The following is a 26,995-nucleotide window of genomic DNA, read 5'->3' as shown; positions in this document are numbered from 1 at the left end:
TCTTCTCATGAGGTGGCCAAAGTATTGGAGCCTCAGCTTCAGGATCTGTCCTTCTAGTGAGCACTCAGGGCTGATTTCCTTCAGAATGGATAGGTTTGATCTTCTTGCAGTCCATGGGACTCTCAAGAGTCTCCTCCAGCAGCATAATTCAAAAGCATCAATTCTTCGACGATCAGCCTTCTATATGTTGCAGCTCGCGTTGGCAGAGTGCACATAAACACCCCCTGCCCTGTTACATCTTGCCTCTGTTACGCTCTTGTTCCATACTTCTTCTTCACTCTTCTGGGTCCAAAAGGACCCGTGTTTCAGTGAACACACATCATATGGACATGCCTAAAATGGTCGCTTTTGTATGGAAGCTTTTGAATGGAAACTTTTGCAGCCTCCAATGTGTTCTACCTCATGATAATCAGATCCTGTTACATATCTGTATTTTTGACTTAATTCTGATGCTATTTTAGGTCAATTTATTGCATGCACTTCACTTTTATTTTATTAATAAATATTAAAGTTGGGTGGGGGGGGGGACATTGCACCAGTAAGTGGTACACAAATAAAACATACCATACTACCATAGCACATGTCTCTTTCTTCTGGGCCTTTGAGTACTACTCTTAAACTGTTTGTCCACAGCAACAGAAATGTTGAGTAACCAAGTACTTCAGGATTTATATTTTTCTTCTGACAACCTCTCATACGTTTCACTAGAAAACATGATTAATTGATGGATGCATTCAGGAGCCGAATACATTTAATCTGCTCACAGCATATGAAAGGCATCCAGAAAGCTTTACATTAGATACACAGAGTTCTCGGTATGTCAGCAGTGAAATCAGCATTTTGTAAGTCTTCTTCCTATTTCCTGGTTTTCATGTAATTTTATTTTCTCTTTGAAGTCTGTGGAAGAGTCCAGAAGGGGAATCCTTTCATTATGCCCATGAATTATTCAGTTATGGTTCTTAGAGTTAACATTGCTTTAAATGGCTTAAAGGCTTTCCATTTTAGTGTTTGTGGGCTCTTTTTATGACTGTGTGCCATGCTTCTCAGTTAAAATCTTTGAATTAGTTGTTGCTAGAAACACTTTCAGTCTTTAGTTTGTATGATTCTGTTCTAAAAAATGTGTTCAAAACATTTCTGTTATCTCTGGAGAATCTTTAGGCTATACCATAATATTGTAAGTCATGTGTTTGTTCTCATGGGCTTGGCTGATATATATCAGAGATATATATCAGAGATGGGGAAGCTAATCCTTAGGGGTCAAAATTCACCTCTCTAGAACTCTCTATCTGGCCCTCAGGCCACTTCCATTATCCCCAGGCCACCCTTCTCCCTCACTGGCCCTTTCTTCACCCCAAGGGTTTTTGCCTGGCTGGAATGTGTCCTTGAACTGTAATAATGCCACTTGCTTGTCTGAACGAGAATAGAGAGGGATGTCTGAGTATGTCTAGAGCATACTGTAGAAAGCTAAAATTTACAGTAGTTGATCTTCAAGTGGGGATAGCTCAGTTGGTAGAGCATGAGACTCTTAATCTCAGGGTTGTGGATTTGAGCCCCACATTGGACAAAAGATTCCTGCATTGCAGGGGTTTGGACTAGATGACCCTTGTGATCCCTGCCAACTCTACAATTCTATGATTATTTGAAAGATATTTAATTTAAATAATTATCCTGGCTCCTGCTGGGTTCCAGGCCCAATTCAAAATGCTAGCTCTGTCACTGAGAGCCTTTGTTAGAATACGATTCTCATCATCCCTCACAACACTTAAGAGGACCAGGAATCCCCCCCCATCCCAGTTTGGGATCAGGGTATCTCTGAAAAACTGCCTGTTTCCATTCAAACTTGCCATTGCCCATGTTGTCATTGGAAGTCCTGTTCCAGATACCCACATCTTGAGAGTAGAGGTTTGTACAGCTTCTCATTGGTATTACTGTGTCTGGAACTTCTTTCCCCAGGAGGTCTGATATGAATGACACCTTTTGTCCTTTCATAGGCAGGTACCTGTAAAGACATTCAGTTTGGGGAAAGCCTTAAGGGGAAATGCGTCACAATGCACTATTTTTTTTCTCCTTGGTGCTAATCTTGTTGATATTGATAGAAGAAACGATGGTCTAATACCTGTCATAGTTCCGATCTTATGGCTGGCCTTTTAAGATTTTACAATGTTTATTTATTTGTTTATTTATTTTCTGATGGTAAGCCTCTCTGGGCACCTATTGCCAGGCAGAAAGGTGACATTTTAAACAAACATATAAATATATTGATCTCTCCACAGACCTTTACCAAAGTCCTCAATGTGGCATTAAGATGAACATAAACTGAAATCTCCTTGCCTGTGGTTTTAAAAGGAAGCTCATTTTTGACAAGAATTATGATATAATGATACAGACTATTTATCCTTGAGGATAGCAAGTTTGAATATGAATATAGCCAAAATTTACTGCCAAACAAGGATCCAGTTAAAAGCCGAATAACTTGTTAATAAACATCTAGTATTAATGGGATGTAGATTCATTATAATGTTTGCAATCAGAGCACAGAATGTCACAAGCATTAGTCAAGACTTTGTAACAATATTGCTGTAATTGGATGGTAATTTGCATCATTTAAATAAGGGAACATTGAATCATAGGAAGGGACGAGAAATATTTTGTCTGTTGACAATAGTAAACAAGAAGCAGCTGACAAAAATGGCAGAATAAGTTCAAGACCATATCAATCACTGAACAAATGAACAAGATCTGGATCAAAATCTGTAAACAAAGTTGTTGGAAGACCTACAGCATGTAAGTTAAATAAATGTGGCTCCATGCTGTGGCATGTACTGCTCATTTATAGAAATAACAACTTCAGTCTCCAACATAACTAGCTATTGCACAGCACTGTCAGTGTCCATGACCAGCACTTAGTAAGCAGGGACTACCAATATGGAGCAAGTGAGCTGGGCATTAGGAGCTCAGTGGAAAAATAAGAAGGCTGATCGCCAAAGAATTGATGCTTTTGAATTATGGTGCTGGAGGAGACTCTTGAGAGTCCCATGGACTGCAAGAAGATCAAACCTATCCATTCTCAAGGAAATCGGCCCTGAGTGCTCACTAGAAGAACAGATCCTGAAGTTGAGGCTCCAGTACTTTGGCCACCTCATGAGAAGGGAAGACTCCCTGGAAAAGATCCTGATGTTGGGAAAGATGGAGGGCACAAGGAGAAGGGGACGACAGAGGATGAGATGGTTGGACAGTGTTCTCGAAGCTACTAACATGAGTTTGGCCAAACTGCGAGAGGCAGTGAAGGATAGGCATGCCTGGCGTGCTCTGGTCCATGGGGTCACGAAGAGTCGGACACAACTGAACGACTGAACAACAACGGAAAAATAACAGCATTGGATATTTGTGTTCAGTTGGTGTGTCCTGAGACCAACTATCAGATGGGTTGCAACAGGAGCACTACCACAATACGAATGTATGGTCAACAGATAAGGAATGTGTTCTAAATGCATGCTTGGGTTAAAGGTGGGTCCCAGCCCTGAAAATGTTGAATCTGCTGTTTTAGAGGATACTGAAAGACCTCATCACTCCCAGCTCCTCCTCTCTCTGATCATCTGCTGGGTCCAAGTCTTCTCTTTTACCCTGAGTAGACTATTCTTCTTGAAGACACCTCTGGGGATAGAGCCTTCTGACAGCCAAATAAACACTCCTATAGTGACTCTATAGTGGCCAAAGGGCCCCATGTACATGAAATTGTACGTGTGTGTGTGTGTTGCATGCAAAATATTGCTTGTTTCCTTTCCATTTAGCTGTTGTACCTTGATATTTGGGAACATGCATAGTAAAGAGAAGAGCAAAGCGCATGCACATAAACAGTCCTGGAAAACAATAGTCCTAGCTTCAAGAAGTGCTTTGCTTGCTTATGTTGTATTAAGCCTTGCTCATACCCATTGTTTAGCCCTGGCTGTGCTACTTGTGGATAGGGATTAATATTGGAATCTTTGTTAGGATATGTATCCCATTGAAAGCAGTGATGTGCTGAAAGGTACTCACATTCAGATCGCATTCAGCCTGTTTCTACCCCCCTCCACTTAGCTTGGGCAAGAATATTGGTCTTGTTTTTGACAACATGTTCTATTCCAACATGGGTTAGCTAACCTTTTTGGACCTGCGGCCACATCTGCAAGCCAGGAGGTGATGGGGCAATAAGGGGACTATGGGAGGCTGCCTTATACAAGTCAGGCCACTGGTCCATCTAGCTCAGAATTGTCTACACCTGAGCTTCATACAGGGGTCTCTCCCAGCCCTACATGGTGATCTGAGGGACTAAATAAGGGACCTTTTGAACGCAGAGCATGTGCCTGGACCACAGCCCTTCCTGAACCAGTGGTGGATTTTCTTAAAGCTAGATAGCTCAGTTGGTTAGAGTGTGGTGCTGATAACGCCAAGGTTGCAGGTTTGATCCCCGTAAGAGACAGCTGCATATTCCTGCATTGCCAGGGGTTGGACTAGATGATGCTCAGGGTCCCTTCCAACTCCATGATTCTATGATTCAAGAAGGGCATGGCTGACTGGCTGGAACCTTGAACAGGAACCCGGAGAGTTAAAAATGTGGCTAATCATTGTAGAACCCTTGTAATCTGAACCCAGAAATTGGGGGGGGGGGTTTACATCAGAATTGGACAATTACCAAACATTTTTTCCCAACTGCCTTGCACTCTGTAGGCACACTTTGAGGCAGAAATGAATGGAAGCCTTCCTTTCTGCAACAATGAACTGCGCTCTCTCTCTCTCTCTCTCTCTCTCTCCCTCTCTCTCTCTCTCTCTCTCTCTCTATATATATATATATATTCTCTCATTTATTCTTTGTATACACATTCTTTGTTTGACAATTGTTTTTGTTTGAAGATCACACTTTAATGAAAGGGAACTGTCCCAAGATAAGTTGTTGAGAAGAAGGGGCAAGAAGGGGCAAAGCAGACTTTGGTTTCATTCTCCTGCACCACAGGGGTTAAATGCAGTTTTATGTGCCAAAGGAAGACACTGGGAGGAAGAAAGCTGTGTTTTTAAAAGTTTCTAAGGGGCTATTCCAAAGTCAATGGAGAGTTTTATTAAAGCTTTTGCTGAAGCATTTGTCTGCAAGCAGTGATTAAGTCTTCCAAGGGAAAAAAAGGAGGGGGGGGAGGAAAGAAAGGACATGTCAGCATTGATCTGTCAGCGTTTCTTTGGAACACAGAGAAATTTTGTTTCCTTTTCTTCCTCCTTAACTAACAAAGCATTTTAATGGGAATACTTTGAATTAAGGCACTGTATGGGCTTCTTCCATATGTGCCTTTTTTTAAAGGAGGAAAATAGAAATTGTCTTGTAATTCTCTCTGGATGTGCTTGACAGCAATTGTGTGTGTGTGTGTGTGTGTGTGTGTGTGTGTTTTAAATAAAGCAGGTACAGTGGTACCTCAGGTTACATACGCTTCAGGTTAAGTACGCTTCAGGTTAAGAACTTTGCTTCAGGATAAGAACAGAAATTGTGCTCTGGCGAAGCAGCAGCGGCAGGAGGCCCCATTAGCTAAAGTGGTACCTCAGGTTAAGAACAGTTTCAGGTTAAGAACGGACCTCTGGAACGAATTAAGTTCTTAACCTGAGGTAGCACTGTATAACAGTTTTTGGAGTTCAAAACAAATTATTTTGTTAACTGTGATGAATGAAGGTGGCAGCATTGAGTGGGTCGAGAAGGCAGGCCTCAATAGCCTGATGGAAATTTTCCAACCATGGCCTTGGGTGGTCAGTGTGGCCGCAGAGGTGCTGATAAAGGGGTACGAGCCCCCCCCCCAGCTGAAACTGCACAGAGAAGATTGAGTAATGTGCTGGCATGCTTTTTGACGGCCAAAGGTGGCTTTGTCATTAGCTACCCCTCAATCCGCTCACAATGCATGGTCCTCTTTTGCCCAGACAGGGTTCCCTTGTCTGAGGCGGGCATTAGTTGTTGGTTAGAAGGCCTGTGCTTCAGTATATTAGATTGGCTGCAGAGATTTGTGGTGAGTGCTTTGCTGCATGCCCCTCATGTAGCAGAAATGGCATTGGGTAGGATATAGGTAGAAAGAAGCATAAATAGAAAAAAAAGCATTACTCCATGTTCCACGAAGTGTGACAAAATTCTGGATTGGAACCCATAGCCTGCAGTGCCCTTTCCAAGCGCAATGTGATCAGGCTACTGAGTCATGCTTTTCAACGCCTGAATGTGAATTCATCCAAGATGTTTCCTGGTATCTCTGTGCTAGCTCCCACTGAAGAAAGAATGCAAAATTAGACAGACCCTTTGCCTGATCTAGTAAGATTTTTCTGACATCATCATTATTTTTAGCCCCCCTATCAATGCATCTAAATGCTTTTATAAGTTGCCTTGTTCATGCACAGGTTCAGACTGCAGTTTATGCATATTGAAGGGGCAATGCTGAAAACACCATATTAATGCTATCTGTTTCAGATTGGTGTTTAAGCATATTCTCCTTATTCACCATAGATGCTTGGTGTTTAGATGTATCTTTTTATTGGGAAAAAAACCATTTCTAAAAAGCAACTTTTAATGTATTTGTGTTTTAATCCGTTTTAAGTTTATTGTTATTTTAACTTTTTGAAAGTCTGAAATTATTGTTGTTAATTCATCTTATTTTTTTAATCTTTAAAAAATATATATAGTTTTTAAGTTTTAAGACAGAAAACCAATGGCACACAAAGATCGCATATACACATTGTTTTATCATTTTTATAAACCACTGCAGAGTTGTTGCTTTCTTCATAATCAGTTAGGGATAGAGATGGAATTTGTTCTAAATAGATTTAAATAGATTTGATTATTCTGACCCGATCAAGCTTTGCCTGCATCAAACTGCTCCTGCACCAGGCACATTTTATGCTTGTGCATGCATATATATATATATATATATATATATATATATATATACATACACACACACACAACAAACTAATTATATGCAAAAATGTGCATACATTATACATATACAGGTAATAGATATAAAAGAGTGAAGCACCATATAGCACTACATTTTTGTAGCTTAATTGTATAAGTATTAATGCCTAAGTATTTTTATGCAGTTATATGCATTGTTGTCTGTATCTGGTTAACTTCAGGAAAACTGTAGTGCATATGTGTATAACATACATATAATACTTTTCAAGCAACAATTTGTAGAATAATAATGCATATAATATGCTATTATTATTCATATTTCATACTTCTTATCGAGATCAGGAAGCGAGATGGCAATTAGATAAAATGGATATGGATAAGCTTATCACTGAGATTTTCAGAAAATTCCTTCCACACCTTCAGTCATCTTCCTAAACTATTATTTTTTTTTTGCATACTGCAGGATGTTTTGAATAACTTGGGCTCCTGTGACCTGGATGAGGATGACCTCATGCTCGACTTGGAATTCCTGGAAGAACAGCATCACAGGCGTTCTGGTAAGCCAGCCTGATGGGCCGCATTTACAACTTGACTATTCCTTTTGAATTAGATTTTGCTGAGTGTACTTTTTAGGAAGTGAGTAGTAAAATACTGAAGAAGAAGAAGAAGAAGAAGAAGAAGAAGAAGAAGAAGAAGAAGAAGAAGAAGGGAGAGTGGATTATATATTTAGCCATTTTATGGTCTGAATAACCTCTAGCAGTTGCTATGCAGAATATCATTCCCTTCACTTGAGATGCTAATTTCTTGCTTAACCTTATTCATAATGATGTTGTTACTGGAGATCAAGCTGTTTTTCTATGGATCACTTCCATAGGCCAGTTTTCAAATGGTGGACTTACTTACCTTGCAGAAGAAACCCAATTGCTTGGTAATTGGAGACACATTAGTATTCCATATGCTTTTAATGTCCAATGTCTAAAGGTCAGACCTTGAAAAGACTTTTTTTTTGGGGGGGGGGTCAACATTGTTATGTTGCTGAAACTTTTTTTTTTCTAACCAGCTTTTCCACTAATATTTTTAAAATTTGGGGTCGTAATATTTTGGGACACACCAGCTCCCAAAATAACATTCACTGCTGTTCCATTGCTTTTATGCTCTCGTTGTTTGAGGTTAAATTAGCATTAACATTTGCCAAAGCAGCTAAAACTTGTTCTTCGAATGTTTTTGATAACTTCCTCTGGGGTTTCGACCTTGTGACCATAGACCCAGCTGGTGTACCTTGCTCTTCCATAGTCTAAACAACTCTAAAATTGCTACCAAGCAAGGTCAAATGGCCAGGCAGCTGTTGTATTCCACCAAAGAACTCAGAGCAGTCCAAGGTCACTTTATCAGTAAGAGTTCTTTCAGCCTTTCTCCAATGCAGTAAGACAGGAAACAGCAGCCAGTGAAAAGAAAGTAAGTTAACTTTTATGATCCATAAACAGAGTATCAAGTCCAAGAGGTATAGTAAAAAAAATACTTTATGTAGCAGGATAACTTGTTGCCAGTTCAAATTGTCCAAAAAGACCTTAATGTATCAGTTCTGGGTTTTGTAGTACTTCAAAGTAGCCAAATCAGAAACGAAAGTAACAAGTACTCAAGTCTATTGTTACGTCACAATGGCTGTCCGCTGTCTGACCCGGACTCCTTATTTCAGAGGGTGAGCGGTGCCTTTCTCCAACCAATTTACTTATAATCCACAGGGAAATCAATGTCTAAAATCTCCCCCCTTGGTCCCTGTCCTCTGGGGAGGTTTCAACAAAAACAAACCTCAGGATTTTATCCTTTTAAAAGTCTGTTCGCAGCTCCAGCCTTATTTCCATTTACTTTGTTTCTGCCGCAGTCGGGGGAAGGACGGACTTCCTTTTTTCGACCCCTCTCCGTTCCAAATTCCAAATGTATTAGTTTTAAAATTCGATGTTACTTACTGAGTCTCAAATTGTAGTCCGAATTTCAAAGGAAGAATGAAGCGCTCAATACCGCCAGCAGTTGCAGCTTCGCACAGCCAGGATAGTGCTGGATCCACAGCGCCCGCGCCTTCCACCCCACTTGCTCTCAGCAGCCCTTACTAGGGCTTACCGGGGAGTAGGGGGGGCTCAAAGGGCACCCGCCGGATCTCCACATCTTCAGGATGCTCCTCCTGAGGTTTTTCTGGGGGTCTGTAGCGTGGTTACGGCATCCCCGTTCCTGACAGCGCCGGAGTCTCTCGGAGCTGAGAGAACTCCCGACTGGTCAGAATGGCGCTTCACCGGAAGTCCTATATGCGATTAGTTGCATCTAATCATTTCCCAGTGTGCTGGTGACTGTAGAGCCACCAGCTACCCCTGTCAAATCCTCAGCAAAATTGCCTCAGTTGGTGTTTGCTGGGCATGCACAACCACACAGTTTGCCTCTGTTTTATTTCTTTAATTGGTTCTAACTGTATTACACCCAGGGTCACATAATCATGTCCGGAAAAAGGTAACATTCCTTTGAGCCCATAAGAGGGAGAACGGCAAACACAACCCTACCCATTAGTTCTGTGCAACTCTCTTAGCATCTTTCTTGTCTGGAAGGAGTTGTACAGCGATAATACATAGAGCCTCTTCTGATAGTAGATAATTGTTCTTCATCTCAGCACCATGAGTGATTGAATGCTCCATTCACACACCTGCCACAGAGATGCAGCAGAGGAATCTACTTCAGCCGAGGCAGAACCAGAGTAACAATGCAGCTTGCATTCCATGTCTCTACAGGACCACCTGCTTCCACCTTTATTTATTTTTGAGATTGAATATCCCAGGGTGGTTTTTACACTTAGGCACACACCATAAAACAACGTAAAACACAACTAGGCTGCACAGAACACAAAAGAAAAGCATAGCAGAGACTCGACAAGGTCTAGGAAAATAACAAGGTTAACTTGATGCCGAAAGGTTAAACTCGACTCCAGGTAGGCCCCCTTGATGTTGCATTTCCCCATCTCTTTCCTTATTGCAAATAGGGTGATCTTTTGGAGAAGTGCATTACAAAAACCACCTAATCAACTTTATTTGTGCAACCTGAATTTGCCCGTATGTGATTGATGCTCACCTGAAACTAGTGACAATCTGGAAGCACCATAACTTTTGAAGTAAAGATATAAATGTCAAAAAGTAGAATTCCTTATGTATTAAACTTAAATAGCTGTATCTCTTGCTTTACACCCCACTGAAACTTTCAGCTCAAATAACAGCAAAATATTTGGCTTGCATTTCGACTGGGTGGAGACTTTGGGACTCCCTCCACCTCCAGTAATAGGGATATTTTGAGTGGGAATTAATTTAAAACTTTGGGGGTGGGGCATGCCGCCTGCTGGGGCAGCAACATACCTTTTCCCCCAGCTCTGCCTCCTGTGGTTGTGAAGCTTCTCTTGGCACAGGCTACTTTTGAGACTTCCTGCAAACGGGGCATTGATTTGGTGGGAGGCGAGGATTTTTCTTCAACAATAGGCTGATCTTGTCCTAAACAGAAAGCCTGTTGGGTGGCTTGTGTGTGCTTTCCCCCCAGCAACTTTTAAATGAATAACCTGCATTTTATGGTCACCTACCTTGCAGGACTACTGTGGAAAATTAACAGACTATTATTAGTGAAGTTCTCTGCATGTGGTGTGGGGGGGGGGAAATGCCGCTGTGTAGAAGTGCTAAATATTTACTTGGAATCCTTTGGTGCTTCCCACATTCTGTCAATACTGAAATGCTTAAAATTGAGCCTAATATAACAGACATGATCTGCCTTAGGGAGTTCCTGTTTATTACACCACATAAATTAGAAGCTTACATGTTTCAAATGCATGAAAGGAATTGTTGTGACAGCTTCGTACGACAGGTTACTGTTTTTATAGGGTGGAAACCCATCAAGTGTTTATGCAAAGAAGCCTAGCATTACTTTAACCTTGTTTGTTCTAGCCTCCCCCCCCTACCTATTTAAATGTGTCTTGTATAATGCAAAACATTGATTTCTGAACTGTGCCTATATAAATGAAGAGCCCATACCTCAGTGATGAAAGGAAGGGACCATTTAAACAATTGTGTACGGGTGGATATCATTTGTGCATGGCCAGAACTCAATTACTATGCCCTCAAGTTTCAAAGCAAAAAGCTCTTCTCCTAATTTGGATTAAAGTAAAATAAAGTTAGCTGCAGTTCAGGTCCAATCTAGTTTGTTATATGTGTCGGGAAAGGTAAGGATAAAAAAAGAATAAAAGACTAGGGTTCTGGAATATGTGGCCTCAGGTATTGTTGGACTACACCTCCCATCATCCTTGACTATTGGCCATGCTAGATGGGGCTGATGGGAACTGGAGTTACTTGGATTCCTCACTCCTGATACAGATCTACGTGAGGCATGATCACGGCAGATATTGCCTCTTAATGCACTTAACAAAAGGTAGAAAGAAGTCGTTGAACAAATCTGCCCAGCTCACTGTTTCATTTTCCAAAATGGTGGTTAGTTCAAAATTAAACCAAAAGCTTTTGATCTCCAAAAAGGCATGAGAAAAGGGGAGAGGGGAAGGAGAGTTTGCTAGCTGAGGCTCACCACAGCCTCTTCTCATAGCAGAAAATAATTATTTCTCACTGTAGCTCAACCTGGCCAGAACCTCTTAAGATGAAAGGGATATGTTCAAAAGGGAAGCTTCTGGGATTCTAAAAATCCCAGGGGGATTCTAAAAATCTCTACTGAATTGCCCAAGGGTTAAATTAAGCTTTAAGTAAAGGAGAATCGGTCTTCTTATAGTGCAGTAGATTAGATTGTGTATCCAGCTAAATGAACCCAATTATCTTCTGATCCAGCTCTACCTTTGTGCTATCAGATAACAGGGAGGGGGGAATAATATGAAGCTGTGCATGCAGTCTAATTGATTAACTGCATGTTTTCTAGTCTTGGGCAGCACAACTGAACCCAGTGCAACTAACTACCAAGTACATGAACACAGAATTGCAGGGCATGCTCACAAGCACTGAATTGCAGCCAGCTTTGCCTGTGGAACTTGTATATAAACTTTTTAGTACTCTTTGTGGCATTTTTAGAAATGACAATAAAATAATAATAATAATAAATTAAATGAATCGGGGAGTTTCTTGCTTTAAAGTTTAGTGTTATGCCACTGTGTCCATTTAATAACACAGTATAATGAGCTGGCAGTGTAAAATGCCAGTGAAATAATTAAGGTCTCTGGGTTATTCTTTTGCCAGGTGTTCATATAATAGGTTTCTCCCACTCCTTTAGGCACATGGAAGGACATAAATGCTGGTTTGTTTTTGTTTTTTTAAAAATGGTTTGTGTTGTCCAGCCCAACAAATTCCAGCATTTCCTTATTAACAGATTACTGAGAGATTCATCAAATAAAGAATGTCCTAAATTGGCCTCTTTGGTGGCTCTGAGGATATTATGAAGCAGTAAAATTGCATTGCATTCAACTATTCCTTTCACCTTGCTTTGGACCATATTATTCTGCCCCTGTTGAGGACCAGCTCTTGTTTTGATGGGATCTCAGTGGGCCCAACTGCTCCTCACTGCGGCCAGCTCTCCTTTTGAGAGAGCCTGCGACTATCAGGGGCAGCTGATCATTCTCCTTAGCTGTGGCTGCTTTATTTCCTGCAAGAGCAGGTGGATGAACAAGTAAAGAGGCCAGACTGGGCCTAATCTTCATTGCCACAAGTAATATAAGGGAAACTGAGCGGTTGTTTTCTTCAATGCTGCTGGCTCTCTTCCTCCAGGCCAGGCACCCCCAAACTCAACCCTCCAGATGTTTTGGGACTACAACTCCCATCATCCCTAGCTAACAGGACTAGTGGTCAGTGATGACGGGAGCTGTAATCCCAAAACATCTAGAGGGCCGAGTTTGGGGGTGCCTGCCTGTTACGCCTGTATGCCTTGACCCAATAAGACCAGAAGAAAGATTCAGGCAGCAAAGTTTCCAAAAGCAAAGTTTCTTTATTGCAATAAGGTGCATTCAGTAAGCAAAAGGCAAAATGCACACCCCACCTCCTGTGGGGCAAGCTTAAGTACTCTCTATGACATAGTAAAGCTCCTCCTAAATCCCTCCTCCTGGCCTATCAGAACTAATATTATAATACTGCGTTAGCAAATCAGAACATTTCCTTTGTCCGGCTGCCTTTGTCTGTTTCAAGCTGCTTTAGCCGCCAGGAGGTGCTATATGCTATTATTTCAGTGCCTAAATGCCTAGCCGTTGACCCCCAACTGCACCTGGGACCTTATTTTGGCTTCTGCTGATGTTCACAGGAAATGGCTCGGTCATGGGGGTGAGTTGTGGTTAGCTCTTCCCCTGAAACCAGACATAGTGTGGAAAAGAGGAAGTCTGTGGTCGGCCGTTTACTGACATTCTGCTGAACTGCTGAACTGCTGAAACTGCTGATATGTCTAAAAAAGCTGCAGTGTTAAGCTTTAGCTAGAGTGAGCAAAACTGCATCTTCTAAAATGGAATCAGAGTGAAGCTGCATCTAAAATGGGGTTCTGTGGCTCTTTCTACCTACCCTCTGGTACCTTGGTGCCTCATTTCCCCCCTTTCAATCGAGAGGAGCAGCTTGTTCTGCTTCCTCTTCAGATTGACCTACTGAGATTTCCTCTATAACTTGATCCATCCAGTGTTCAAACACCTCTATAGGGTCTTCAAAATGTTCATCAGGTTCCCATGTATCATCATCTGGTGAATAACCTTTCCATCGTACTTTGTATAGTATTTTACTATCTGTGGTTTTCATGTCCAGGATCTTCTCCACTTCAAAGACATCCGTATCATATTCGTTGATACCTCTGCCGCTTTCCACCATCCCTTCTCCTCCTGCAGCCACCTTCTCCTCAGCCCCACTCACAACCGCTGCCATGTATGAGGCGAACGTTGTAATGGTGTCCTTCTCCAGTCAGTCCCTTGGACTGTAAGCAGTTGCGTGGCAACCACAGGTATATTTGGTAAGCCTGCGGTTCCTGTACATAAAAGGACTTCCCACCCCCCTTTGGTGACTCTGGGTGGCGTGTCCCCTGGTGTGAAAGCTTCAAATCTCCTTGTGACTACACTGGAGAAAGTCGAATAAGAGCCAGTGCCTCACCCCAAGTTCATTCCTCGAGGACTAAATTCTGGTTTACTGTTACAGCTGAATATGGCCCATATTTCTTATGGAGGGTGATGACATTTACTGGAGGACTGGAAGGGACTAATGAAATTAGTGTGAGAAGAATAGGATCAGTGAATATTTTACCTATTCTGACTTCTTGAGAGCAGTTGCAATGTAGCAAATAGTCAGGAATAACTTTCTAACAGTAAGAACTGTTTGGCTGTAGAATGGACTCCCTATTCTCTTTTCCAGTGAAAATACACCCATAGGTATAAAAGACTAGGCCCTCCCCCTCTGGTTCCCAACTATATACACGCAAGGGAATAGAAAGGGATATTGTTACTTTGACAAAGTCAATTTCAAGGGGTCAACAGGATTTTCCCTTCCAATTTCCCGTCCAATCCCAACAGCCTAGACCAACATTGTTCACACCTCTAACACTCCCAATCTATAGAGTTATGCCCTGTCTAACAACTGGTCGACAAACCACTACTAACAATGTCCTTCCGACCAATTTTTCTGATGTGGTTCTGCTGGAGATGGTCTCCGTTGCATAAACTGGAGGTTTCCGGTGGCCCGTGCGTCGAGTGACAGCGTCCAGTGTGTCACAGCAGGGGCTACTTCAATTCGGTCTCCCGTGCGCTGGGCGTCCTTGCCGGTCAGACGCAGCAGGGGAGACTGGTGCACCGTGCGTTGAGTACCTACTCCTGGCTAGGCACAGCAGGGTGTCGACTCCAGGGGGTCACCTCGGCCTTTCACCGCCGTTGGGGTGGATAGGAGAACCGTGTATGGACCGTGTAAGAAGGTTGCGCTTCCACTCCTTTACCCACAAGCTATAGCCAGGCTGGAACTGATGGACTGGCTCAGCAAAGCTGCACGGTGTTTGCTCGAGGGCCCACCTGCTGAGGGAACGACAACACACAGACACAGAGAGACAGACAGACAGATAGAGAGATTATTTGTTTGTGGAAGGTGATATGCTCTTCCACCTGTCCAGTCCAGCTGGTTTTTCACGAACAAATGGAGGTGGCCTCCCATACAGGAGCTCGAATGGTGACAGTTTAAGTCTCTTGGTGGGGGCGCTTCGAATTCGGAACAGAGCTATAGGGAGGACATCTGTCCACTTCAGTCCGGTCTCTTGGGTTAATTTGGCCAATTGGATTTTCAAAGTCCGGTTCATCCTTTCAGTTTTTTCCCGAACTCTGTGGCCTATAGGCAGAGTGCAGTCTCTTCTTTATCTGAAGTTTCTTGCACACTTCCTGCACTACCTAATCGATAAAGGCTGGTCCATTATCACTCCCTATACTCCTGGGCAGTCCGAACCTGGGTATTAGTTCGGTTAGAAGTTTCTTAGTTACTTCCCTGGCTTTTTCAGTCCGTGTTGGGAACGCCTCTACCCATCCGGTCAGCGTACAAACAAACACTAGCAGATATTTGCAAGTCCTTGCAGGTGGCAACTCAGTAAAATCCACAATCAGATTCTCCATAGGGCTGTATCCCACATGTTGTACACCCGGTGGGGGTTGCATTCCTTGCTTGGGGTTGTTTTTGGCACAAAGGATACACCTCTGGGAGATAGCAGCAGTTAATTGTGAGAGGTTAGGCACATACAATTTTCTCCCGAGATGTTCCCTAGCAGCAGTGCCACCCAAGTGTGTGGACTCATGATAGTTTCTCACAATTTTGCTGGCCAAGTGTTGGGGCACGAACACTCGGTTGTCTGGGAGGAGTAGCCATCCATCTTGCAGTCGGGCTCCCTCCTGTTGTGCCCATTCTTGCTCTTCAGGAGAATAGTGAGGTTCCAAGTCTTCAGTGGATATTTCTGGGATGAGTGCAGCCACGGTTGAAGGTGGTGATTGCATAGCTGCTTCTCGGGCAGCCTTATCTGCCTTATGGTTGCCTCTGGCGACCAAATCCTTGCCTCGCCCATGTCCTTTGCAATGCATTACAGCAATCCTCTCAGGGGCCCACACCGCCTCTAATAGACTTTCCACTTCTTGTCCATACTTTAAGGCTTTTCCATGGGCTCCTATCAAACCTCTTTCCTTCCATAGAGCTCCATGCGCATGCAGGGTTAAGAAGGCATACTTTGAATCCGTATATATATTCGCCTTACATCCAGCTGCCAATTGCAGGGCTCTAGTGAGTGCAATTATTTCGGCCTTCTGGGCAGAGGTTCCCGGTTGCAGAGCTTCTGCCTCTACAATCTCATCGTTGGTCACCACAGCATACCCAGCCCTCCTAACGCCATTGGATACAAAGCTGCTCCCATCTGTGTAATATACAACATCAGGCTCTTTCAGGGGTTCATCTTTCAAGTCTGGTCTGCTAGAGTAGACTTCGTCCATCACCTGGAGACCATCATGGTGTTCTATTTCCTCGTCGTCTGGTAGGGGCATCAGGGTGGCGGGGTTAAGGGTATTCACCACTCTTAGGTGCACTCTTGGGTTTTCACACAGCAGGCCCTGGTATTGGGCCATTCGGGGGTTTGTCAGCCAGTAACTCCCTTTGTACTCCATGAGGGTGAGAACAGCATAGGGTACATTTACATACATTTCTTGGCCAAAGGTGAATTTATCTGCTTCTGTCACCAAGACTGCAGTGGCTGCCACGCCATTCTGCTCATGCACATACAGTTGGAAGGGTTTCTCTGGATTTGGCAATCCTGGAGCTGGGGTCTCCATTAGGCATCTTTTAATAGTCTCAGAGGCCTTTTGTTGTTCTGGTCCCCACACAAGGGGTCTTCCTTCACTCCTCCTGTACTATCATTCAGGGATTCTGGTAAAACACTGAAGCCAGGTATTTAGCACCACCCTGCATTTCCCTAGGAAGTCCCACAACTGCTTCCTAGTGGTGGGCTCTCTTATGAGACATATGGCTTCTTTCCTCTGTGATGTGATATATTGAAGCCTAAATACTTGATTTCCTTCAGATACAATTTATGCCTTTCTCTGAGAGGCTTTGTATCCTGTCTCCCATAACAAGTATAACAGTTCTTCTGTAACTTCTTTTCCTTTTCTTCCAAGTTTTGGCCATCTTTACCATTTTTTTTTTTTAAATCCTTGTGGCCAGAATCAAAGGGGTTTGAGTAAGCCAAGATTCAATAATCAGTTCAAGTGTTTCTGGGCTCCTTCTGCCGCCCATCGTGGCAGGAAAGTGAGAGTAGTGTTTTACTGAGACTGGCATTGCCTAGGGTCTTACATTAAGAATTATATGCAGGATATTTTTGGCCAACTCTGGGGATTATCTTCAGCCCACACCCCTGGTGGAGCTTGGAGAGTTTCAGGTATTTATTCTGTCACTTTTCCCAAGAGTAAATGGATGGGATTTTGTGATCAGGGCTGCCAAAAGTTCCTAAGAGTATTCTCTAGGCGCCATTAGTGACAATATGCTGGTCACTCGTGGAAATAGCTGCATTTCTGGTCCTTTGGGGACAAAATAATTTGTGCCTGTACCTTGAGGGGACGTCTCTTTCCAGTGAGGGCACTGGGTATTTGGGCATATACAGGAACTGTTGGGTGAGGTGGCATCCTCCAATTTGACATTCCAAATGCCTCCCTGAACAAATCACTTGTGGCTCCCACAATGTTCACTGATTCTAGGCTTTTGGATTGTACAGGCGTGGTTATAACAGAATACTGGGCTCCCAGCGAAATATCTCTGGTTGGTCCCTCTGGGGTATCTTCCTCCAAGCCCTCTTCCTCTTTGTCCTCTTCCTCTTCCTTCTCCTCCATTCTGGGGCCATTCTCACTTCCAGTGTGTCTCCCTTTTCTACATATGACACACTGCTTCCTTCCTAGCAACTGACCTTTTCACCGGCCTCTTCCTCGGGTCAGACCCCTCTGGCCTCACCCGGGTCACCAGTCCTAGGACGCTTGTTGCTTGGCCTTTCATCCTTACATACTCCTTCAATGCCTCTTCTACTGCTTTCTTCCAAGCGGCTGACCTCTTCACCGGCCTCTATCTCGGGCCTCTGGGCCCCTCTGGCCCTCCCGAGTCGCCGGTCCTCCTTGGGCCAAAGCTGCCGCCATAACTGCCGCCTTCTCCTTCATCCACTTCCTCTTTTCCTTCTTCTCCTCCTCCCCTCTATAGTCATACACTCGCTGGGCAATTGCCATCAATTCACTCCGGGACTTTCCTTGAAACCCATCCTGCTTTTGTATCTTTGTCCTTATATCTTTAGTGGATTGTGCGATAAATGAGCTATTGACCATCGCCGCATACTCGGGGAGGTCGGGGTCAAATGGAGTCCAGATTCTATAGGCTTCCATTAACCGTTCCAGAAAATCTCCAGGGCTCTCATCTGCCTTCTGGGTCACAGCCGAGACCTTGGACAGGTCTGTTGGCTTCCTAGCTGCCCTTCGAATACCTTGTAGGAGAGTTTCCCTATATGCTTTTAGGGCGTTTCGGTCTCCATCATTGTTTGCGTTCCATTTGGGATCAGACGATGGATATCGAGTGGGCCAATCTGTTTCTAACACTCTCTGTTCCTTCAAGTGTTCTAATGCTTGTTGATCTATCCTCCTTCTTTCCTCTGTGGTAAAAAAGGTATTCAGCAACTGCTGGCAATCTGGCCAGGTTGGTTCGTGGGCAGCGAAGATAGATGCCATTAAATCCACCATAGCTTTAGGTTTTTCACTAAAGGGTGGGGTGTGTATTTTCCAATTCATCAAGTCTGTTGTACTAAAGGGGACATACTGCATGGTGTACGTCCGGGGTGGGGCATTGGCGCCCGGTGGGGGCGGATTGTCCCATACCACCCGAAGGGGGGCAATTAGGTCTTCTGGTGGTGCTTCCTTGCACCTTTTTGCATAGTCTTTCAGTGCCTGATTACGGACCCTGCTGTAGGCTGCCGCTGCACTTTTATGCTTAGGATTGGAGGACCTATACCGGCTTATCCTTTCCCTTAATTCTCTGAGGTCTGGGTATATTTCTTCCAGGGTTTGGGTGTTAGGGACCTTCACCCTATTCCCCTGTCCCCCTTCTGCCCCAGCCGGTGGGTCTGCGTTCTGAGGCTGTTGTGCTGGGGGCGCATAAGGGGGTGGCCGCGGAACCATAAGCTCCTCTTCTTGACTGTCCAGTACTGGCGGGTGTTTTGCTAACTTCTGTATACTGCAGATCTTTGCCCTTGGTGGCGTTTTTCTGCATCTTTGCAACCACGGGGGGTTATCATCTACAGCATCCTTCCACGTTGAGATATATGGGATCTGGTCTGGATGATTGTCAATTATAGTCCGCCATAAGGGATTAATGAGATTCTCATCAAAGCTTCCCTCGGAGGGCCAGCCTGTACCCTGTGTTGGCCAGTCTACTTCACACAGGGATCGTAGGCGTTCTTTCCTCAACGGGAATCCCCAATCGTCGCCCTCTGTGGCTTCCTTCCAATGGTCCAGAAAACACTGGAGGGGAGTCCCTTTGCTGGACCCTCCTCCCATCCTGAGCTGCTGAGGTACTCCGCTCCTACCAGGGTACAATCACACACCTTTCTCCGCGTCCTGTCAGTGGCCAGGTGAGCTCGCGCTACCTGAAACCGCACCTCGGGACCACACGTCGCTTGGCTAGTGGCACTAACGCCCCGGCCTCTCATGCATACACACAATCACTGGAGTACCTTATTCACACACCACACACATATACCTCCCAAAGTTTTTCCCCTTTTGTCCTTTCTTGCCTACCTACACATATCTATGTATCTACCTGCCCTACCTGTCCTACCTGTCCTACCTGTCCTACCTCTGCGTATATGGGTTCGCCAGAGGACCCCTTACCTGCTGGCTAATACCATACACGCCGGGGAGTGATCAAGTCCCCCTTCCTCTAATTAATATAGAGGGTCAGTACTCACCAAAAGCCGGCTGTCTTCCCTGTCTCCCCGGTTCTTTGTCCGTTGCCACTCCTTGCAGGGCGGAGGGGGGTCAAGATGCCTTCTGATCCCTTCCAACTCTTAAGACTGAGGTGGTGCGCGCAAGGTCACAGGGCTGTTGACCAACACCTGCCGCCCTACCTGGAGGCAAGGGGGCTGCCTCTGGTCGAGGGCTTAAGGCCCGATCCGAGTCCTTGACGGCACCAGAAATGTTACGCCTGTATGCCTTGACCCAATAAGACCAGAAGAAAGATTCAGGCAGCAAAGTTTCCAAAAGCAAAGTTTCTTTATTGCAATAAGGTGCATTCAGTAAGCAAAAGGCAAAATGCACACCCCACCTCCTGTGGGGCAAGCTTAAGTACTCTCTATGACATAGTAAAGCTCCTCCTAAATCCCTCCTCCTGGCCTATCAGAACTAATATTATAATACTGCGTTAGCAAATCAGAACATTTCCTTTGTCCGGCTGCCTTTGTCTGTTTCAAGCTGCTTTAGCCGCCAGGAGGTGCTATATGCTATTATTTCAGTGCCTAAATGCCTAGCCGTTGACCCCCAACTGCACCTGGGACCTTATTTTGGCTTCTGCTGATGTTCACAGGAAATGGCTCGGTCATGGGGGTGAGTTGTGGTTAGCTCTTCCCCTGAAACCAGACATAGTGTGGAAAAGAGGAAGTCTGTGGTCGGCCGTTTACTGACATTCTGCTGAACTGCTGAACTGCTGAAACTGCTGATATGTCTAAAAAAGCTGCAGTGTTAAGCTTTAGCTAGAGTGAGCAAAACTGCATCTTCTAAAATGGAATCAGAGTGAAGCTGCATCTAAAATGGGGTTCTGTGGCTCTTTCTACCTACCCTCTGGTACCTTGGTGCCTCATGCCAAAGAATGTGTATCATCAGGCAACTGTTGGGTCCCAGTATTCCAGCAGGGTCCACTGCTAATATCTGCTCTGGGTCCACCCTTAAAGCAACATTTTTTCAGTGGGCAACTTAGTCTGGGATCCCTTCTTAAAATTTACCAGAATGCCGCAGAATGATTCTTCATTGGAGCCACTGTGAGAAATTATAATGGCAGCTACATTGGAGGGCTGCTATTGCCACCTGCTGTTGCCATCTCCAGGTAAGCCTGTTGGAGTTGCCAGCTGATGAAGGAGGGTCTCACCAGAGAACACTTTGCTGAGGGTCCCCTCAACTTTGAACTGGCTCTGCACTCATCAGAGAGCTGAGCCTGTCTGCAGCCCTACAAGGAGTGCCCCACTTAGCTTTCTTGCTCTACGCTGTATGAAATAGTCGGATGTTGTTGGGAACTTGTAAAAAATAAATAAATAGTTGAGTGATTAAACAGCAAAATAACTCTCCCATATACTGCAACTGTAGTTCACACTACTGCAGAGAGCCACATTAATCACCAGGCAATATCTATATTTGGCCTTTTAGAAGTGGGTGAGATATTTTAAATGTCACACACCCCCACACCCCGTTTTAATGCATCTATGTGGGGTTGCTTGTAAGTTGCTTTGGAAGAGCACAGCTATATGTTTCAGCCCAGTGGCACAAATAGCAGCTGCAGTGAGATGATTTTTTGTTACAGTGTTATGTTAAACATAATCCAATCCCGCATTTAAAAATGAAACAGTGGGAGGTCCAGTTATGAACGCCCCCTCCTAATTCCCCCTTTTTGATCAGTGGGGATTTTAAAAGTAAATTTGTTTAGGATTCGGATATTACTCAGTTTAATAACCGGCAGCAACAATAGCAATAAAATTTACTTTCGAAAGGAAAAGTTTTATTGGACATCCTGGGAGAAATCATATAAGCCAAATATCCCCTAGGCCGCTGTCTGTTGGTATACAGCCAAATGAAAGTGTTGGCGTAATGACCCAAGGATGTCAATTAGGAATTAATTAAGGAGTTGCTAAATTATTTTTGAGTCTGATGAACAAGGCTGGATGGAGAATGCTGCAGTGATTTAGGGGTTCCTTCTGCATCTATAAATTAAACCTGGCAGTATTTGTTAATGTTTCTAGTGAGGAAGAGCGCAACTGAACTGCAACGGAACCCCAGTGGCTTTGACTATGAAATGTGTCTCCAGAAGACAACATTCCATAACTTAATAGATTGCTTAAAAAGACAATTGAGCTATGTTGTTGAATAAACAGCAGAATGGGATATGTGAAGAGAGAGTAGAGTTATGAGCACAGTTGTACAAGATTTAGTCAAACTGTGGTGTGAAAGAAGACAAATTTGGAATGCATTTAATAGGTTATGGGGCAGGACCATATAGACAGAAGGAGGCTTTGGTAAGCCTCCTTATCCCTTGGCCTAAACAACCCTCTCCCATGTGCAGCTTGGTGAATAATATGAATAGGGTTGGCTGGGAGTGTATATTATGGACTTTTAATGCTATAAAGTGATAGGGGCCATTAAGACTAGGGGTCAGCAAGCTTTTTTCAGCACTGTCCCTCAGACCTTGTTGGGGGACGGGCTATATATTATTATTTTTTGGAGGGGGGGTGAACGAATTCCTATGCCCCACAAATAGCCCAGAGATGCATTTTAAATAAAAGGATACATTCTACTCATGTAAAAACACGGTGATTCCCGGACCGTCCGCAGACTGGATTTAGAAGGCGATTGGTCCGGATCCGGCCCCCGGGCCTTAGTTTGCCTACCGACTCACCTTGTTGCTGCTCAGATAATTTTTATTGTCATGGCAAGCCAAAATAGCCACCCTTGGGCTAGAGCAGGCATAGGCAACCTTCGGCTCTCCAGATGTTTTGGCCTACAACTCCCATGATCCCTAGCTAACAGGACCAGTGGTCATGGATGATGGGAAATGTAGTCCAAAACATCTGGAGAGCCGAAGGTTGCCTATGCCTGGGCTAGAGGGTAGATGTTGGACTACAGATCCCATCAGCCCCAGCCAGTATGGCCAATGGTCAAGAATGGTAGGAGTTGTAGCTCAGCAATACCCCTGCTCTGTATCCCAGCATGTCTTGACCATGACCTATGCAACACAAGCAAGAAAATTTGATTAGGACCACTCAGATTTAACCCATTTTTAGTAATCAAGGTTGTACTGCCTCTGAATCTGGAAGATCTATTCTAGCAATAAAAGCTAATTGCTATTGACAAGATTTGGCATAGGAGTAGGTGCGATTGCAGCTTCTTTTCACAGTTTAAAACAATATTTTTAAGTACTAGTTTTCAGTGATATTCCAGATGGAGGCAGTTACTTGGCTGATGATGAGTCTAGCTGCATTCCAATACTAGATACGTGAGCCTCAGTCTATGACATCACTTTCCCAGTCATTTTTTGAATTATAGGGTTGCCATATTTCAAAAAGTAAAAACCAGGACACCCCCTAAATTGTTGAGCTAAGATCCAGGACAAAGTGGACATTTTCCTTTTGGATATTCCAGCCCTAGGATACAAGGTCCAGCAAAATTGACCAAAGTAATAAATTCATGCATAATTCATCTGGATGCTCTTCTAAGTGAGCAGCATTTGTAGTGCAGCCATTAATATTGCAGGGAATGGTGATATAATAATTCCACTATTCACACAGAAGTACTTTAAGCAAGCTATAAGGATAGAAGGAGTAAAGCTATATCACAGGTCAGAAAACAATACAGCAGCAGGAAATAATCTGCCCTGGTTACTGTGGTGCAATTAGATATGAAATACACATCTCAATATAAAAGTTTCATGGGCTTTTACGATTATAATTTGGCTTCGTGATGCAGTATCTTGATTAACACCAGTATTATCACCTGTCAATTAATAAAAAGCAATGCAGTAATTAAGTCAAGCAAATGCTCTTGCATCCTTCTGGAGGTATAGTATGCCTAGGTATTTTAAGGAGTTCAGCAAAAGCAAAGACCCATTGAGATGAAAAATATAATCTTCACAGGTGCCCTGGGGCAGAGAAGAGAGACACTATAATGAGCATCTCCCTCATTACGACAAATTAAGATACAACCACATTTGCTTAAAACAATTGCAAAGAGTTTTCAATTTTTTGGACAATAAACTTTTAAGAGCGTACCAGGTGCTAATACTCTTTGTATCTTTCCCAGCTTGGGGATTTATAAAAAGCTAAGACAGCCTTTCTCATCTAAATGGAAATGCCCAGAAGCTGATTTGGTACTAAAAAGTCGGCTATCGGTTCTCAATAGTATGTATAACTAGAGAAGTTAAAATATGAACTTCATAGTTGCTAGAATTAATTTGCTTTTTTACTTTCCAACACAGTCATTCTTAATTTATGGCAAAACATTCTGTTATCCCCTTTGTGCTTTATACTGTTCTGTTCGGTTGGGAATATCCAAAACTCTGCTGTGCTCGGGAAAACATTTTGTGATAATGGATTGAAACTGGCTTTTTAAAAATGTTGCTATTTCATCCTGAAGACACCTTGCAATATATATTACATATTCTGAAGAAGGGCTATTTTTAAAGTTCTGGTAAGAAAATCCTGGGGTAAGAAGCTATAGTCCGTCAGGATACAAAGCAGCTTCATGTTCAGCATTAAAATAAAGAAATTATTGTTTTTCTCTGAATAGACTTTCCCAGATGTCATTGGGCTGCAGTTACTATCATGTCTCGCCATTGACCATGCTGCATGGGGGTGATGGGGATTGTAGTCCAACAATATCTACTGATAACAGGTTCGAGAAGGCTGCTCAAAATTCTCAAGCTCATGACTGATATTAGGAAGTACTTTTTACACAACTCACTACATTACAAAATGGTTTATTGCTTACCTACTGGATTATTATTTTTTAAGGGATGATAGAATGATAGATGATAGATCTTTTTCAGAGCAATCTTAGCCATGTGTCCACTGAAGCGAGTTCCATTGTAAGTGTGTAGGAGTGCAGCCTTAATTATTTTTAGCTGTAGTCACTAGACACCAGGAACAGGTAAAGGAGATGGCTGTCCCTGTCACAAGCCACTTGTGAGCTTTCCAGGGGCATTCATCATTATCAGACCTTATAAGACTTAAACAGGAAAGGGATAAAAGCTAATAGTTAAAAGTGATTATTTAACTCACATAAAGTTAAAACGGATAGAAACAAAAGACAAGCTGTTAAAAGTGACTATAAGCGAGGGGCATTTGATTGGCTACCTGCTTTAAGGCAGGTGTGGGGAACTTTTGGTCCTCCAGATTTTGCTGAACTACAACTCCCATAAGTCCTAGCAAGAATGGGCAATGGCCAGGGAAAATGGGAGTTGTAGTGCAGCAACATCTGGTGGGCCAAAGCCTTCCGAAACCACCTATTTAAAAGGCTTATGTTACTTTATGAATTTATGCATTTTTATCTATTTGCCTGTTGTAAACCACCTATGACATTTGCAAAGTGCTGTACCACATATAAATTAAGTAAACAAATAAATCTGTCTACTGGCCTTAGATTTTAGAGGTTCTGTCTAAAATAATTGTCTTAATTAGCCTTGATCCATTAACTTTTGCTGAATTATTTGGATGGCAGTTACTCATTTGTTACATATTAGCTCATTTAGCTATCAAGATCATTGTGCCTTTGTGCAGTTATTCCTACAATCACAAAGTGTCTGACTGAAGACTTAGGGTTGCATCCAACAAATTTATATTCACAGTATGAATTATTCAAATACTATCCTTATAGTCTTATGAAATGTGCAAACTTATGGATTAGTGTTTTTTTTTTTTTAAGGAATGAATTTCAATCCCTTGCCTTATAATGACAGGTGTTTCCCCCCAAAAAACATTTCTTTTTCAAAAGAAGAAACCTGATTTAATAGGCAGTAGAATGCCTGCTGTCTGCACCTTAACTACCCACATATTCAACCATGAATGCAGTACTTCTGGCAAATAATAATTTTCTACATCGAAAGTCAACTCATTCTCATCCAGTAAATATTTGAGGGGGAGAAATGTATTCAAGCAACTCGCCTCACATAGACTACTAGGCAATGGCTCATTAAATATCAACATGGTACAGTGTTTGTTTCAGGAAAGAGAAAGGGAAATATTCTTGTCTCCATTAAAAAGAACATAATGGAAATCTGTATAAAGACATGTTAAAGCACCGTAACTGAACACCGTCAACACCGTCAAAGTGAAATAAGCTGAAAAAAATCTCAGTAGTAAAGATTTAATATTTTATTTACACAGATGCCCACACGCTTATATAGATATAGATTACCAGTATATATACACACATGGGAGCTAGCTAGATGCAGAATGTCACTGGTGCAACAAGAGGCTCTGGAACTATTCTGTTGTGAAGCAGCCAGCGATCGATCGGGGAAAAGACTCCCCCTGCCTCAGGAAGTTTATGTCGGTAGAAAGAGGTTTTACATGACATTCACACCCCAAGATGACTCACCTGAGCCTCAAAATGTTGAGTTTCTAATATGGCAGGCACGTCCAACAGGTAGATCGTGATCTACTGGTAGATCACTGGGTGTCTGTGGTAGATCACTGGCTCCCCCCCAAAGAAGCTCAACAAGTTTGGCTCCCCTAAAAGAAGCCCATCATTTTTGCCCTGCACCCCTAAGAAAATGTGGCTTTCCCCCTCCCTAAAAAAGTTCAACAACTTTGACCTGAACCCCTAAAAAGGGGGTAGATCACTGCCAGTTTTTAACTCTGTGAGTAGATCGCAATCTCTTGGGAGTTGGCCACCCCTGTAATATGGGAATGGAGTTTCTAGGATGTGACTTTCATGTAAGATCTCTTCCTACCAATATATAACCTGTAGGGGGAGTCTTGGGTGTTGATTGGGTGCCTGGTCAATTGCTGACTGATTTGCAATACTGTAGATTGGATCCCAAGTCTCTTGTCATACCACTGTCAATCTGCATCTAGCTGGCTCTCTTGTGTGTATACAGTGGTACCTCGGGTCACAAACACTTCAGGTTACAGACTCCGCTAACCCAGGAGTAGTGCCTCAGGTTAAGAAGTTTGCCCCAGGATGAGAACAGAAATTGCGTGGCGGCGGGAGGCCCCATTAGCTAAAGTGGTACCTCAGGTTAAGAACAGTTTCAGGTTAAGAAAGGACCTCCAGAACGAATTAAGTTCTTAACCAGAGGTACCACTGTATACCTATAC

At 43.3% G+C, this 26,995-nt stretch overlaps 1 protein-coding gene across 2 annotated transcripts in view; it reads left to right on the top strand.

Moving 5' to 3' along the window:
* The window catches only part of CCSER1 (coiled-coil serine rich protein 1), a 690,560-nt gene that overhangs the window by 165,629 nt on the left and 497,936 nt on the right, over positions 1–26,995 (top strand). For both annotated transcript variants that reach the window (XM_033160591.1, XM_033160592.1), the window contains exon 4: positions 7,374–7,467. In XM_033160591.1, coding sequence (XP_033016482.1) covers positions 7,374–7,467 — 94 coding nt within the window. The remainder of the gene's footprint in view (positions 1–7,373; positions 7,468–26,995) is intronic.

This window comes from Lacerta agilis, chromosome 9, assembly GCF_009819535.1.
Source record: "Lacerta agilis isolate rLacAgi1 chromosome 9, rLacAgi1.pri, whole genome shotgun sequence".
NCBI classification, from domain to species: Eukaryota; Metazoa; Chordata; class Lepidosauria; order Squamata; family Lacertidae; genus Lacerta; species Lacerta agilis.
This window is presented reverse-complemented; position numbering and strand designations above follow the sequence as displayed.